At 39.1% G+C, this 17252-nt stretch overlaps 1 protein-coding gene across 2 annotated transcripts in view; it reads left to right on the top strand.

Moving 5' to 3' along the window:
* The window catches only part of LOC137631240 (progesterone-induced-blocking factor 1-like), a 113216-nt gene extending 96009 nt beyond the window's left edge, over window positions 1-17207 (top strand). For both annotated transcript variants that reach the window (XM_068363022.1, XM_068363021.1), the window contains one exon: window positions 5213-17207. In XM_068363022.1, coding sequence (XP_068219123.1) covers window positions 5213-6799 — 1587 coding nt within the window. In that variant the 3' untranslated portion in view covers window positions 6800-17207. The remainder of the gene's footprint in view (window positions 1-5212) is intronic.
* The last annotated feature ends 45 nt before the right edge of the window (window positions 17208-17252 follow it).

A 17252-nucleotide genomic window follows, 5' to 3' on the forward strand; every position in this document is an offset into this window, starting at 1 on the left:
TGGTACAAAGAAATATGAATCCTATTCTACATATATATAATTTTTAAATATTTAACTTAGCCGGTGAATATATAATAGCTGCAACTCTGTTGCTCGACAGACACATACATAAAAAACTCGCCAGCGATCGCTATGCAGGTTGCGGGTGTGCCCACCAGCGCCAACTGTCGGCCAGATACCACTCTCGATGTAAACAAAACCTTCAATTTCTTCTCTGTCGACGTGTCGACAAGACGTACTTTACTCGCTGTTGAACCTGGAGTTTTTCCCATCATATTTGGTGAAGTACTTTAATTTGGTTTGAGCTTTCGCAGTACAGGTGTTTTTTTTCAAATAAATCCTTGAACTCTTTTTTGAATCGGATTAATTGTTGATGACTTAGATCGTTTTTGGAATTTTCCCTTGACCAGGACGCTGCGTCCGGCTCCGTCACATATGCACCTGTGCGACCGGACTCTGCGAGTCAAACGTTGCCTACACCTTTGCCGTTTTCTCATCAGTTATCGGATGAGGAACTGTCAGATGAGGACGTTGCTGAACCACAGCCTGAGGATCAGCCTTCAGAACTAGATGAGCCTAAAGCAGTTCAACCATCCTTGGACTTTAGAAAAGTCATGGCTGTTTTTAAAGAGTTGTTCCCTGATCACTTTATTTCTGTGGCTCCTCGTTCGCCGCCGTCAGAGTTTGTCTTAGGCGTTCCTGCTACCATGCCTGCCTTTACTAAACTCGTTCTCTCTCGCTCATCCAAGAGAGCTTTACGGCTGTTAGGCGATTGGTTAGAGACCAAGAGGAGTTTAGGGAAGACAGCATTTGCCTTCCCCCCATCTAAACTCTCGTCTAGATCGAGCGTCTGGTATGCCACGGGAGAAGTTCTTGGCTTGGGAGTTCCTGCCTCTGCCCAAGGCGACTTCTCAAGTCTTGTAGACTCTCCCCGCCGCCTTGCCATGAGACGCTCGAAGATTTGTTGGTCACCCTCGGACCTGGACCACCTTCTTAAAGGCATATTTAGGGCGTTTGAAGTCTTTAACTTCCTGGACTGGTGTTTAGGAGCCCTGAGTAGGAAAATCTCTTCGGCCGATAGGGATGTTTCCTTACTCATTATGTCCTGCATGGACAAGGCCGTCCGTGATGGGTCCAACGAGCTTGCCGCTTCATTCACGTCCGGAGTCCTTAAGAAACGAGAGTCTCTGTTCTCTTTTCTGTCAGCAGGAGTGACGCCATGCCAAAGATCCGAGCTACTCTTTGCGCCCTTGTCTAAGTGCTTGTTTCCTGAAGTCTTGGTTAAGGAAATTGCCTTGTCTTTAGTGCAGAAGGACACCCACGATCTAGTTGCGTCCTCGGCTCGCAAAGCTCCCCCTTTGCCTGCCTTGTCTGCCAGACCTAGGATAGACACTCCTGCGTCCAGGTTTATCCCGCCCTTTCGTGGCAGAGCCTCCAGCAGGGGAGGTGCTCGTGCCGAAGGGAAGAGAGGGAAGAGGAAAGGATCCAAGTCCTCTAAGGGCAGAGTCTGACTGCCCGCAACTTCAGACAGCAGTAGGTGCCAGACTCAAGAACTTCTGGCAAGCCTGGGAGAAGAGAGGCACAGATCAACAATCTGTGAGGTTGCTCAGAGAGGGGTACAAAATCCCTTTTGTACGCAGACCTCCTCTAGCGACGTCCCCCATCGATCTCTCTCCCAGGTACCGAGAGGAAGAAAAGAGACAAGCCCTGAAACTGGAAGTGTCTCTTTTGCTAGAGAAGGGAGCGGTGGTCAAAGTCTCGGACCTTCAATCACCGGGGTTTTACAACCGTCTCTTCCTAGTATCAAAGAAGACAGGAGGTTGGAGACCGGTGCTAGACGTCAGTGCTCTGAATGTCTTTGTCACAAGGACGAAGTTTACCATGGAGACCACAAAGTCAGTCCTAGCAGCAGTCAGAAAGGAAGACTGGATGGTCTCTCTAGACCTAAGGGACGCCTACTTCCACATCCCCATTCACTCAGACTCCCAACCTTTTCTGAGATTCGTCTTCGACGATGTGGTGTACCAGTTTCGGGCCCTGTGCTTTGGCCTAAGCACAGCTCCTCTCGTGTTTACGAGGCTTATGAGGAATGTGGCAAAATTCCTCCATTTATCGGACATCCGAGCCTCCCTTTATTTGGACGACTGGCTTCTCAGAGCCTCTTCCAGTCATCGCTGTCTGAAGGATCTCAATTGGACTCTAGATCTGACCAGGGAATTGGGACTCCTAGTCAACTTGGAAAAGTCACAGCTGGTCCCATCCCAAACTATTCTGTATTTAGGGATGGAGATTCACAGTCAAGTTTTTCGGGCTTTTCCGTCGGCCCCCAGAATAGATCAAGCCCTGCTCTCCATCCAGAAGATGCTGAAGAAAGAACGCTGCTCAGTCAGGCTTTGGATGAGTCTGGTAGGAACGCTGTCATCCCTGGAGCAATTTGTCTCGCTAGGAAGGCTACACCTCCGACCTCTTCAATTCCACCTGGCTTTTCACTGGAAAAAGGACAGGACGCTAGAGGCGGTCTCGATCCCGATTTCCGAAAAGATCAAGTCTTGTCTGACTTGGTGGAAGGACAATATCAGCCTACGAGAGGGTCTTCCCCTGGCAGTTCAGAAACCCAACCACGTTCTCTTCTCGGACGCATCGGACTTGGGCTGGGGCGCGACGCTGGACGGTCGGGAATGCTCAGGTCTGTGGAACTCGAGTCAGAGGAGCATGCATATCAACAGCAAGGAGCTTTTGGCGGTTCATCTGGCCTTGATAAGCTTCGAGAATCTCCTTCGAGGCAAGGTGGTGGAGGTCAACTCGGACAACACCACGGCCTTGGCGTACATTTCCAAACAGGGAGGTACCCACTCACTGACTCTGTACGAGGTCGCAAGGGACCTGCTCATCTGGTCAAAAGATCGAGGCATCTCCCTAGTAACGAGGTTCATCCAGGGCGACTTGAACGTCCTAGCAGATTGTCTCAGTCGGAAAGGTCAGGTAATTCCAACCGAATGGACCCTCCACAAGGATGTGTGCAAGAGACTTTGGGCGACTTGGGGTCAACCCACCATAGATCTCTTTGCAACCTCGCTGACCAAGAGGCTTCCAATCTATTGCTCTCCAGTCCCAGACCCAGCAGCAATACATATAGATGCCTTCCTCCTAGATTGGTCACATCTAGATCTTTACGCATTCCCACCATTCAAGATTGTCAACAAGGTACTGCAGAAATTCGCCTCTCACGAAGGGACAAGGTTGACGTTAGTTGCTCCCCTCTGGCCCGCGAGAGAATGGTTCACCGAGGTACTTCGATGGCTAGTAGACGTTCCCAGAAGTCTTCCTCTAAGAGTAGACCTTTTACGTCAGCCACACGTAAAGAAGGTACACCAAAGCCTCCACGCTCTTTGTCTGACTGCCTTCAGACTATCGAAAGACTCTCGAGAGCTAGAGGCTTTTCGAAGGAGGCAGCCAGTGCGATTGCCAGAGCAAGGAGAGCGTCTACCATTAGAGTTTACCAATCGAAGTGGGAAGTCTTCCGAGACTGGTGCAAGTCAGTTTCCGTATCCTCGACCAGTACCTCTGTAGCCCAAATAGCTGATTTTCTCTTATACCTGAGAAAAGTACGATCCCTTTCAGCTCCTACTATCAAGGGCTACAGAAGCATGTTGGCCTCGGTCTTCCGGCATAGAGGCTTAGATCTTTCCAACAATAAAGATCTGCAAGACCTCCTTAAGTCTTTTGAGACCTCTAAGGAACGTCGTTTGGCTACACCTGGGTGGAATTTAGACGTGGTCCTAAGATTCCTCATGTCAGACAGGTTTGAGCCTTTACATTCAGCCTCCCTGAAAGATCTCACTCTTAAGACTCTTTTCCTGGTATGCTTAGCCTCGGCTAAAAGAGTCAGTGAGCTTCATGCCTTCAGCAAGAACATCGGGTTTTCGTCAGAAAAAGCTACTTGTTCTCTGCAGCTTGGTTTCCTAGCCAAAAATGAGCTACCTTCTCGTCCTTGGCCTAAATCTTTCGATATTCCTAGCTTATCGGAGATCGTAGGCAATGAACTAGAAAGAGTATTATGCCCTGTTAGAGCTCTTAAGTTCTACTTAACTCGTACTAAACCTTTACGAGGCCAATCTGAAGCGTTATGGTGTTCGGTTAAGAAACCATCCTTGCCTATGTCAAAGAATGCTTTGTCATATTTTATCAGATTGTTAATACGAGAAGCTCATTCACACTTGAGTGAGGAAGACCGATCTTTGCTTAAGGTTAAGACGCACGAGGTTAGAGCTGTAGCAACTTCCGTGGCCTTTAAGCAAAATAGATCTCTGCAAAGTATAATGGACGCAACCTATTGGAGAAGCAAGTCAGTGTTCGCGTCATTTTACTTGAAAGATGTCCAGACTCTTTACGAGAACTGCTACACACTGGGACCATTCGTAGCAGCGAGTGCAGTAGTGGGTGAGGGCTCAACCACTACAATTCCCTAATTCCAAATCCTTTTAATCTGTCTCTTGAAATGTTTTAATGTTGTTTTTATGGGTTGTCCGGAAGGCTAAGAAGCCTTTCGCATCCTGGTTGATTTGGCGGGTGGTCAAAGTCATTTCTTGAGAGCGCCCAGATTAGGGGTTTGATGAGGTCCTGTTGTATGGGTTGCAGCCCTTGATACTTCAGCTCCTGGGAGCCTGTCAGCATCCTAAGAGGATCGCTGGGCTCCGTAAGGAAGACGTACTTACAAGGCAGAGTAATCGTCTAAGTCGACTTCCTTACCAGGTACCTATTTATTTTGGTTTTGTTATATTGATAACTGTCAAAATGAAAAAACTCTTAGCTTATACGATGTAAACATATTTAACTCTGGTCTCTACCCACCTCCTTGGGTGTGAATCAGCTATTATATATTCACCGGCTAAGTTAAATATTTAAAAATGATATTTTAATTATAAAATAAATTTTTGAATATACTTACCCGGTGAATATATAAATTAAACGACCCTCCCTTCCTCCCCAATAGAGACGCAGTGGGATGAGAGAAATTGAAGGTTTTGTTTACATCGAGAGTGGTATCTGGCCGACAGTTGGCGCTGGTGGGCACACCCGCAACCTGCATAGCGATCGTTGGCGAGTTTTTTATGTATGTGTCTGTCGAGCAACAGAGTTGCAGCTATTATATATTCACCGGGTAAGTATATTCAAAAATTTATTTTATAATTAAAATATCATTTTTTCACAGCTGCGGGTCTATGAACTTGTGTGGCCTTTAAGACTAAGAGTGAATGAACTGGAATCTGTCAAGTCATCTCTTGAAAGCTTGGTTAGTAACAAGAATTTGGATTTACAATCCAAAAATGAACACTGCCAGAAGTTACAAAAAGATATTGAGGAACTGCAACGTAAGTCTGAACATTATGCTAGTCAGTTAATGGGTCTGAGGGATGAACACAGGGCTGATGACTTCAAGGTAAGAAACTTCAATAGGATAAAAGCAGAGAGGGATCAGTTTGAAGAAGAGAAAAATTCTAGTGCTAAAAGAGTGTGCGAGTTAGAGTTAACAGTGGCAACGTTGAAAAAAGAAAGGAATATTTTGGAAGAAAGGTATAATGAGTTAAAAACAAAAACTAGGAAACAAGAAAGTGGGTTAGATCAGTGCCACAATGACTTGATTGAAACAAAGTCAAAGCTTGAGAAAGTCACTGAAGAGTTTCGGTCAGTTTCCAAAATTTTACGTTCAGAGAGAGATCGGTGCGAGGAGCTCCATGAAAAGTATGTTTCATCTCGAGGAGAAGTAACTTCACTAACGGAAAATAACCAAGATCTCCAACATGAATTGAAGATCCTGAAAGAAAAACATCATGCTTGTGTTGTAGAATGTTCTAATTTTCAAATTAAAGTTGATCATCTATCAGTCAAAAACCAGGAGTTGACTATTAATGTTGACAAGTATAAGACAAAGTATGACACAGAAGTCAAAGACCTGGAATTGCAGCTTAAAGAATTAAAAGAAATCAACATTACTCTTTCAAAATCACGTGACAGTTTGGTGAGTGAAAATTCTGTGTTTCAACAGAAGGTTCAGGCTCTAGAACTTGCATTACATAAAGAGAAACTTCTAAGAGAAAGGGAAACTATATCATTGAAGGATGAACTGATGAAGTTTAAACAAGCTCTTGCAGAATATCAAGCGCTTGAAGATGAATACGCTAAGAATATAAGAACAGCAGCTGCTCTCTCCGAGGATCAAGCCAATGCTTCATTAGACAGAATTCTTCCTAGTCATGCCATAACAAGAAATAAGGCAGTGGAGCAAAGTGTTCAATTGACTAGGAGAATTCTCATGTTGGAGAGGCAAAATACTGAGGCAGCTACCACAATTCAGAAGCTCACTGATGCATTAGAACAACTTAAAGATAAAGTTGCTTCCTATAAAAGTGCATTGGGCTTAGCTGGACAGCCCTCTGGGGCTCTTTTAGAACGCATCGCATCATTAGATGACCAAGTGACAACGTTACAAGAGGCTCTGAATTATAATTCCCTGTCAAAAAGAACTTTGGAGGAAGAAAATAAAACATTAATACGAGATGTGGCAAAGCTGCAGAAAGCATTAGAAAATCAAACCTTACAGAACAGTGAGTTAAGTGCAATAAAACAACATTTGATTAATATAAAGCAAACTGTCAGTCTACATACACCTCAACAACCACAAGAAAGGGATGCTAGTGCCTCTGGCACTGCATTTAGGGAAGAAAATCCAGCATCTTCACAAAAGTCTCCAGCAAAGGCAATCATTATAACCAAAAATCTACATGGAAGGCACTCATAGTGACTTGAATCTCCTTTTAAGATGCTGTCTCAGTGAGAAGTGGCCTTAGTAGTTTAAGAATGGTATAGTATTTACAATTTTAATTTCAGTGTGTAGTCAATTTCAATGCGTAGTTATGCCATGCTGTTTGAAGTCGTAAAATAAGGTGTTAGCTTGCAATTGAGTTATACAGTGCTGTTTGAAGTCGTAAAATATAAGGTTCTAGCTTACTATTGCCTGTTGGTTTGAAGTTTTAAGTAATTAAGTATTTTATATATTTTTTTATCAGGTAATTTTAACTGCAAATGATTTAAAGTTGTTGCTTAGAACTATTTCTTAATACGGTATTTAAATTTTTATGGACTAGCCTTAAATGTAGATTTTCTCTACTATTGATATACTGTATTTAAAATTATCAGGTTTTATAATAAGCATTCACATATTACACTTGTCTAGTATGAGTTTGTACAAAATGAAGTGCATGGTATTTGAGGTACGCTGTGGAAAATTTTGGATGAACTGTACTTCATAATATGCACAGAATGTTTATTTTATGCCAATCTCTTCAAAAGCAAGGTAAGAAATCAGGGCAATTATGATCTGGAACCTCTTTCAAAGTACAGTCATTTCTTACATGATATTATGGTCAGTTGCTGCATTTAATAGTGAGATTGGGAGAAATTTTTGGAGATTAGACCTTCTGGCTTAAAGGATTTCCAAGCTCTAATCACTCAAATTTACAGAGATGAGTCTGCTTATTGACCAACAAGACTAAAAAATCAATAAGTCTCACACATCCTGATCATTGGCATGGTTTTCTAAATGTTGATGAGATTGGAACAGATGAAAAAAATTATCTAGGCAAATTAAATTCAAATCTAGAGTACAAGATAGAAGGAAGGAAGCCAGAACAGAGGTTACCTAGAAGGCTAGAAAATGGATGTAGCTAGTGACCAAACGGACATTGCTTAAAAAGTTTACTGATGGCACTAAATCCCATTTTGGGACAGTATTTTTGCCTCCTCCAGCCGTCTCTTCTCTTCCTAATGTAGATAATGATGCCATGTTATTTGTAGAAGCTTGGGACTTAGAGGAATTCCTTTTAAAATTCCAAAACGTTTGAGTGAATGATTTCACAGTGATATTGAGAAGTCCTCATAGTATCTCCATAGATACTGTACCTTCCTTACTTGAAAACAACTCTTTCTTATTTGGCCAGACCAGCATCCCTCACATTGAGGTAAGTTGTAGATAGTGTAGTTTTTCCATTTTACTTTTGTCCATAACATTGGTAGTGCAATTTCTGATGTACAAGCATTTTACTCACGAATTTGTCATAATTTGAAATATGGAACTGTGACATGTTGACTATATACTTTTTTCTTGGGAAATTTTGTTTTAGTATGGAAATTTTAAAAATTGGTTCGCATTGCTGACCATGCACTTTTTATGTGTATTGTATATGTATTTTTTTTTTGATATTTTCAAGTAATTCATGACAATTTTAAAGGTGAACAAAATTTTCAAATTAATGTACAAGAATTATTGTAATTCTATGAGTAAAATAATTTCATAGATAGTTGGTGGTAACATATTGTATTCATAGAGAATAGATGTTTGGACTGGAAAAGTACTAGAATTATATTTTACATATACTTAATTTAGAGGTTTTAATAGGTTTAGAAACTGGTTTCTTGATTGGAATGGAAGTATGCAGTGCCTAAATTGTTGAAATTTTTATTTATGATATGATTATGTAATGTACTTTTTCCAATTAAGGATAAAAAAATTCCTGGCTCTGCCTTATATGTGTGAATTGATGTTTCTAATAGGTTAATTTTATTCCTGATGCTCACTAATATGCAGTAGACTATGATTTTATCCCAAATAGTTACTTTTACCTATCCCAACTGTAATGTAACTATTTTAATAGTAATGGTTTCAGTTTTACTTAAACAGCATTATCATTATAATCATCATGTTCACTTTTTGTATCATTATCATTTATCATCATACCACTTATGTATCCAATGGATAGCCCTGTCATATGCTTCCTGTAGATCTACATCAGAACATGCAGGTTCCAGTGGGCAGCAGCAGAGGATGTAGTCCATTGTCTGGTGTGGTGAATCACAGGGGCAATCAGCAATGTTGACATATCCCAACTTCTGAAGTCTGTCTCCTAGTTTCCCGACCTTGGATCTTGCTCTATTCAAGGTGACCCACTCCTTTCTGTTAAGGGATGGTCCACAAGGTAGATGTCTGCTAGGGTCAGTTAGTGCTTCATTGGTTGAATTACTGCCACTCTCCCTCTATTTCATCAGTCTGTAGGCAGCATAATTTAGATGTTCATGACTCTCTTTGGCTATGAAGCTATTTTCATGATTTTAGTTGCCATTTTCTTGCCTGACGTTTATGAAGTGGATGCCTTGGATCATTCATCTGTTTGATCCTTTCATTTTTGGTATTAGCATCTTGTTGAATTTTAGGTGGTGCAATACTGGCCAGTCTATAGATGTTTGGGGTGTTGCTTTTAATGTTCCAGTGATTATTCGACAGGCTCTATCAAACTCTGGATTCACTTTCTTTGTGTGGCACGATCTTTCCCACACTGGTGAACAATATTCTGTAGTAGAATAGCAGACTGCAAGAGCTGTTCGCTTAAGGGTTTTTAGATCTGCTCCCCAGCAGGTTGTTTCCTGTTTACAGTTTTTCTTTAGTTGGTTTGTGTTCTTTAAAGCTAAGAGTTCTGTTAAGAGTAACATCTAGATATGTGGGATATAGATGGGGAACTAATTCTTTATTTTCCCATATGATCTTTAGTTTCTGGCTAGCTTAGTGATTGTTAAGGTGACATCCACACACCTGCGATTTTCTGGGGTTTGATTTACTGGGATTTGCATTAAGATGCCATGTTTTTATAGTATACTGAGAGATGATAAAGCTCTTGATAGTCTCTCCTCTGTTTCTTCAAGTGATCGTTGTGTGGCAATGCATAGGTCATCATCGTATATGAATCTTCACATATCTTGAAACTGTGGTTGGTCATTTGTATAAATGTTAAATAAAATGGGATCCAATACAGACCCCTGCAGGAGACTGTTTTTTGTGATCCTCTATCTCCTTTTCCTGCTGTCTATTTCTACGAAGAAACATGAATTTACATGGAATGACTCTGATTCGTACTGTTAGCATCTTCGACTGTTTGGGCAACTTTTATGAGTGTCTGGTGGTTGACAGTATAGTATGCAGCTACCCTAGTGATTTGTTTCTTCGCAAATCATTACAGGTATTATTATCTTCATAATGATCATTATCTCTGTAGAACCCCCTCTTTTAAACAGAAATGAAACATAATTGCTGGTTCAGAAGAATTTCATATTTAGGATACTTTCTGTATTTTCCTAATTATTCTCTTTGCGCTGATACTTCTTTCATCAAGTAGAGTGCCAAAATTCATACTTCAGTAAGGATATTTATAGGGGATGTCATAATCTTCTCTGCGTATTGTATATCGGCGTCAATGACCTTAGATGTCAGGATGCCTGAAAACTTTAAATCAATCAATCAATCAATCAATCTGCGTATTGTACAAAACTACCCTATTCCCTGTGTCATATGACGCTACAAGTGGTAAGACACACCCTTAAATTAGCAAGGCAGTTTTAGAAAAAAAGAAAATGAGAATTTTAAAAACTTCTTAGCAGAAATCTCTAGTCAGCGACTCTAGTGGGATTATTGTGTGGCACAGTAGCTTTTTTTTAATTTGGGTGTATTATGAAATGTTTAAGTTAATGTTAATTAGCTATATGCCAATTATCCGAATTTTATTACATATTAATATAAGAAACCACTAAACTAGTCGTAGTCTCCACCATAACTACACGTTTAGCCATAGTGTTTGGTGTTTCATGTGTTTACATGAAAGCAGCATTGCCAAAGGTTCATAAAATTTTGTTAAAGAGGTAAAATTCTAGTAATATTTCCAAAATTCGTCATAGAGCCTTTAAATTTTCACACAAAATGTAATTATTGAGTAAAGAAATCTAGAAATTCTTTTAAGTGGAATACTTTTGCTACTGTTTATGTTATTCTTGGTCTGGTTACTTTTCTGCTAACTTGGTAATACTGCACTCAACTATCATAAATTTTTTCCAAGGTCGTATTCAGCAACTATCTGTTTGTATAATTTCGGAACTCGGCCAACAAAGTCATTATCAATACATTGCTTTATTACAAACAAGACATGAGAAAATAGATATATACTGCATAAACAACTAATATGTCATAGCGTCGTCTGCTACGAGACCACTAGTTTGGATGTTTGCTTGTAGAAGGGAGTTGGCGAGTCATCAGCTGATTACCAAAGGAAAAAAAAAAAATAATTTGCTACTGTAATTCATTAAATTAAGGGCAATATAAAAATAAATGAATTTATTACCTATGAATGGTAATTGTAGGTTTATATTCTATCTCTCGTGAGTTTGAGTGCTTGTATGTCAATAGTTGAGTGTTTGAGGGGTATAAAACTCCCCTATACAACTTTTTCTTAAGTGTTAAGACGCAGGGTGATTTTGGGGGTCATTTTTCGTGAAAAAAGGTGCGTCTTATGACACGGGAAATACGGTACTAAAAATTTCAGGTGAGTTGTACAGGAATAGCCCATATTCCTTGTCAAAGGGTGATCTGATTTAGTCAGTACTTTTTATTTCTGTTCTCCTCGGTGTTCTCTTGTTGATGCAGCATTTTGAAGAGTGCTTCTCTCCATCTTCCAGACAGGGTTGAACTAGGCTAAAGAAATGTAAACAGCTATTCTCTATCTATACCAAAATTCTGGCTAATCTGGTTGGGGTGGTACTTCTGTATTGCTTAGTAGTTGGCTGCCAAATATTCTGATTGGCTGAGGCATTCATTGTCAGTTGCCTCCATCCACACTGATCTCATGCTTGAAAAGTTTCTCTGTCTTTAATATTTTCTTAGTTGCTATTGTGATGAATTTTGACTGGCTGGGGTATTTGACCCAATGGTTATCTGCTTAAAGATTCTCTTGGCTGTTTAAAATTGTAGGAATGCTAAGGTTTTTGCAAGGTGTTGAAATTTGAAATCACTACCATGGGTCGATGTAAATTGATTTTTAATACCTCTTTGGACACAGCAGGATAGTCGTTTACAATGGTGCATCATTGTCACACCAGTATAGCTAGTGGGTGATCCCTGGTCACGGAATTTGAACTAGTAGACTATGCTGTTCTTCTTCAGGTTGTCCTACATAAGGTAGGTTCAGTTGTTCCTCATGATAAGTCTCCTAGTTAGATTTCTAGGCTCTCATTCATTTCTTGGTCCATGATAGAGATTGTATCAGCCATGTTTTCTTTCAGGGGACGTTCATCTTTGAGGTATTTCTCATGCATATGTCCCTTGTAAAGGAGCTTAATCATGCTGTTAGGTGCTGGGTCCTGTGTCTTGTTACTGTACCAGCAATTTAGGGCTTTCTCAATTTCTTTGTTAAACTGCCTCTTGCAGTAGCTTTATTAACAAGGACTTGGACAGTTCAGTTTAGTTCATTATGAGTAGCTACTCAACTAGAGCCATGGCAGATGGTTCTCCTAGCAAATGCCTAGGTGGTGGTGGCCTTATTTCTCACTGGACATTAGCTGGTTCTGTTAAGGTTTAGTGTAGATGTGCCAAAATCCTTGACAGTAATGGTCACTGCAACATCCTGGAAGGGGTGTCAGTCTTTGTTGCTAAACTCAATTGACTGTTGCATTTGTGAAATGTCTGTTGAAATTTTTAATTTTCCTGGCGATTATTAGTGTTCACCAACAAATCATCAAGTTACCCGGGACGTAGATTTAGGACTACAGTAAGCAGGCAAATGCATTGTTCAACAGTTCCTATTTAGAAGTTGACAAAAGGCACATTTGACGGGGCCCCATGGAACCCTCATCCTTCTGTATAAACTTACTTTTATTCCATAAAGCAACTGCACTGTTTTCTCCCAGTTGCATCTCGGCACTGTATGGCTACCACAGCCCCAGTACTCGGTCATGTGATCCAAATTTATTAATCCAGTTCAATCTTTCATAACATGCTAAATATCATATCTAAGGCTGTGATCTTAACCTTGCATATCCTCCAATTATATGACCCTAGTGGAGCAGTAAAACAGTTAACTATATTTTTATATTTCTTCCCTCAGCTGTTTCCTTTTTTATCCAATTTCCTTCAATGTCTCCTGACACTGAACCAATTGATCGGACCAGTCACTCATTCCACGGGAATGACTTGCCTCCTACCCTCGCACTTTTTTCTTGGTGACAGGGCCTTGTTGAGTCAGGCAACAAGATATTTCACGGTCTGTGTTGAATACTTTCGCCAACACGGACCCCCCTCACATTGCCTGACACCGATCTGCATCCACTGGTCTAAGTTAGGATAATGTGCTTAGCTGTAAATGAGTAAAGTTGTAGGTATGTATGTTCTTTTTATCATATCAAGATAATTCTATTTTGAGTTTTTAGTGGCAACTGATTAATTATTGCTATTTTGAGGTTTTAGTAGCAACTGATTAATTATTGCTATAGGTTAGGATAGTGTGTTTAGCTGTAAATGAGTAAAGTTGTAGGTACTCATGATTTTTAATCATATTAAGATAATTCTATTTTGAGGTTTTAGTAGCAACTATTTAATTATTGCTATCCAAATTCATTATAAACAGATAAAAATTGTATGTTTACCTTATCACATCATAAAGTACCTAGTCATAAGAATATTAAGGTATAAATTAAAAATCATACTTTTCTGAAATATTTTTATTGGAAGATGTTCATGTTTATTCAAGATAACCACTGTGATAATTGAAAACTTTCCTTGCCATTAATACAAATTCAATGCTTTGTATTATATACCAAAGAAAAAAATAAGGATTTTCACATAAATTGTGATAAAATTATACATAATGTTCTTGATGAAGCTACGTAAAAGTAAGTATACAGTACTATTATCTCTTTGATTATCATAGAAGCTTAGCATTTTTCTTGTCTACTTAAATTCAAATACAATATACCTGAGTAAAAATTGTCATTTTATTAAGTTTTTTACTTATTTTACAAAATTTACAAACAAAGTTTTGAATATTAAAATACTGTATCCAACAATTAACTATGAGTTGCATATACAATAATAGCTCAATTATCTGCAGAGTATTACTCTTAAAAATTTGCTTTCATTAACAGGTAATGAAGTTTGGACATATTTTATTTTATGAATTATAGCTTGCTTAAGGTAAAATGATATACTGTACTGTAACTTGAATGGATCATTTAAATCTGGAAACATGCAGAAAATATAAGTGCTGTAGTTGTAATTGACAACAGAGTAGAAAAACTATAGTTTTAATATAATTCTTAGCATGTCAATTTATATATATATACTCAACTGTACATTATTTACGGAGTTTAATTTAAGATTTACAGTATTTAATTTTTTATACAAGGTACTTTAGCTTTTTAAAATTGCAATAATGTATATTATTTTCCTCTATGAATTTGTCTAAACAACAAACAATATTTAGGACTTGTGAAATGATTTATGGAATTTGGCCATAGAACTCAGCACGGCCATCATGGTAGGCATGCACAAGTGATTGCTTAATGAAATTAATCATCAAACTCAAATAGTTGAGTTTGATGATTAGCATTGTATAATGTCTCTCCTGTTGGAACAAACCTTAACCTTACTTGCGACACAGGTCACTTTACAGCCCTGGCTTCCGTGTAAATATTGGCATGCTTGAGTGCTATTAACCCTTTTACCCCCAGGCTCTTTGGAAATTTCCAACCCTTAACCCCAAGGGGTTATTTTTTTCCCAGCACATTTTGCAGTATATTTCTTTTAAATTGCTCTAACAGGCTTAATTTTTGTCATAGAGAGGTCAGGTTGGTCTCATTCTCTTGGAAAATGCTTGAATTTTTTCAAAAAATTATCAAAAAAAGGAAAAATTTTTATAGCATTTTTTTGCAAGGACGTACCGGTACGTCCATGGGGGTAAAGGGATGGGTTTTGTGAAACGTACCAGTACGTCCTTTGGGGGTAAAAGGGTTAATTTATATCTGTAATTCTATTATAATTCACAAGGTGGTAAAGAAATCTTTCCTGTTGTAATGGGACAATTTTAGTGTGAATTATTTATGTAACCACACTTATTAAATTTCTCTGTCACACCCTGCATGAAGAATATGTGAAAATTGTGGTTACAAGTTGAGTATTTTCAATAACTATATTATTATAGCATTTATACTTGCTACTGCATTCCAAATAAATTGCATAAGGGAAGTCTTTGTGTATTTAGGATATCCAGAAATTTTTGATTGCCATTTCTTCATAGTATGTTTTCATGTAATCCCGTGTGTTGTTTACATTCTTCAATTTATTGTTCAGATATTTCTTTGATGTTTGGTACCATTGATTCTTTTGTACAATTATTCTATATTTCTGTGCTTTGATATGGTAGTTTTTTATGCTCGGTATTATTTGGTGTTGAAGGAAATACACCGATTTACAATTATGTTTGTAGTTATCATATCTCAAGATTAAATATGCTACAGTATTTTATTGTCTAGCATTGTAGGAGCATTGTGTACTGAAGTGTTAAGAGTCACTGGTTGTTTTGGTTTGTAATGAATAGTGATACTTTAATGAAAACAGCAATTTACCGAGTATTGAGTATTTCCACTCAAATGCCATTTAATTTTGTGCATAAATAATTATTTGCCATAGCATGGATAATTTTATCTGTTCTGTATTTATGAATACATGATATATATTTAGATGAATATTTTTATGTATATTTTTTATATAGTCAATGGCTTCAGCATTATTACGTTGTATAAGTGTAAGGCAGTAGTATTTTTATTATTTAAAAGCCATTTCCCAGCATTTAAAAGTTGAAATTGTTTCATCACTTGCCCACATTCACTCTTCAAATTTTTCAGACCGCAATAGTTTTTTTCTAACAAACAAGAGAGGTTTGGTAGCAGTTGTATGCATAATACTTTTTAACCACCTCAGCAGAGTTCTCAGTTGTTCATACAAGTATAAAATCTTTCATCCTCTAGTAGAGCTGGAACGGCTACTGAAATCATTATAAAGGTAGTTAAAGACTTCACTTTGGCTTTGCTCGCGAAATGTACAGACGTACTACTGTCTTCTCAAAGGCTGTTTAATATTTTTCTCATACATTTTAGTTTGAATGGTTGACTTTGGCTCTGTGTCAATGATGAAACGAAGCAGCAATTTGCATGCAGGTGAAAGGATGGACTCTGATAATTTTATAACTAAACTGGCAAAAGATACATTCTCACACTCCACTTTTTTTGGCACGAGTGTTCGCAATTATCCTCATATGCTAAGTATAGATTGTGGCCACCCGTTAATGGCAGCTGTATCCTTTGAGGAGCAAGAGGGCCAAATGTTCTCCAGCATCATTAAGGAACACCCAAGACAGTACAGGAGAGATTGTTCAGTATTTGCTCTTCTCACTTTAGCTTCTGGGTATACGTCCATGGCTTATTCCTGGGAAGTTATGTATGAGGAGTTGGATCTACATTGGCAAATTTTTTCAGGTTTGGTGGAGTGTGGTGATCTCAGCACTCCAACATGTACTGAAGCTCTCTCATGCATACTTCTGACAGCATGTTTGACCCAAGAAGGATTTTGCTAGCTTCGGTAGCCAGGCTTTCGTTGGATCAGAAGAATGCATACCTCCATGTATACTGTACATTTATCAGTTGTCTCGGAAGTACCTATGGTTCTCCCTCAACAGAGCAGGTGTACCAGTTCAAGACCGTGTTTTGGACTGTGCATTGCATCACAATGATTGGGTAATCTTGGATTCCTCAGAGAGGCAGTTGCTACAGGATCAAGATTGCCTTCTCGTTTTTTGTCACGATCTGGAGATCGTAATATATAGGGAGAAGTAGAATCTCACACCCAAGCAGAGATTGATGTATCCGGCCATGCTGATAGATACAGCAGTGGTGTGTTTTTAATCAGATGATTGCATTAGCAAGCTCAGAGAGAAAGTACAATTGTTCCGTCACGACAGAACATCTATTCCACTTCATCGTTGGCAAAGCACCCTCAGCCACCTTTCCTCGTTGAAGAAGCTCTTTCCTTGGGGTCACAGGTATGCAAACCTGATCCTTTCAGTGATGTTGGAGGATCACTGGTTAGCCTCCAGAGATCTCCCCCGCTCTATCCTTTTCTAATGGGACATGAGTTATAGGCAGATTTTACCTAGTGGCTGAACAAAGAGAATCTCATCAGGAGAATCCCTCTCGACCCCCTCCTCCAGACTTGTAACTGTTCTTAAATGTGTTAAAGAAGGGTGGGCCTTTTACCTGGGCGATCTGGTTGCGTCAGGTGTGTTGTTAGCAAAAGAAATCCCAAAGCATCAAATGTTTTTGAGATACAA

This window comes from Palaemon carinicauda, chromosome 39 (assembly GCF_036898095.1).
Source record: "Palaemon carinicauda isolate YSFRI2023 chromosome 39, ASM3689809v2, whole genome shotgun sequence".
NCBI lineage: Eukaryota > Metazoa > Arthropoda > Malacostraca > Decapoda > Palaemonidae > Palaemon > Palaemon carinicauda.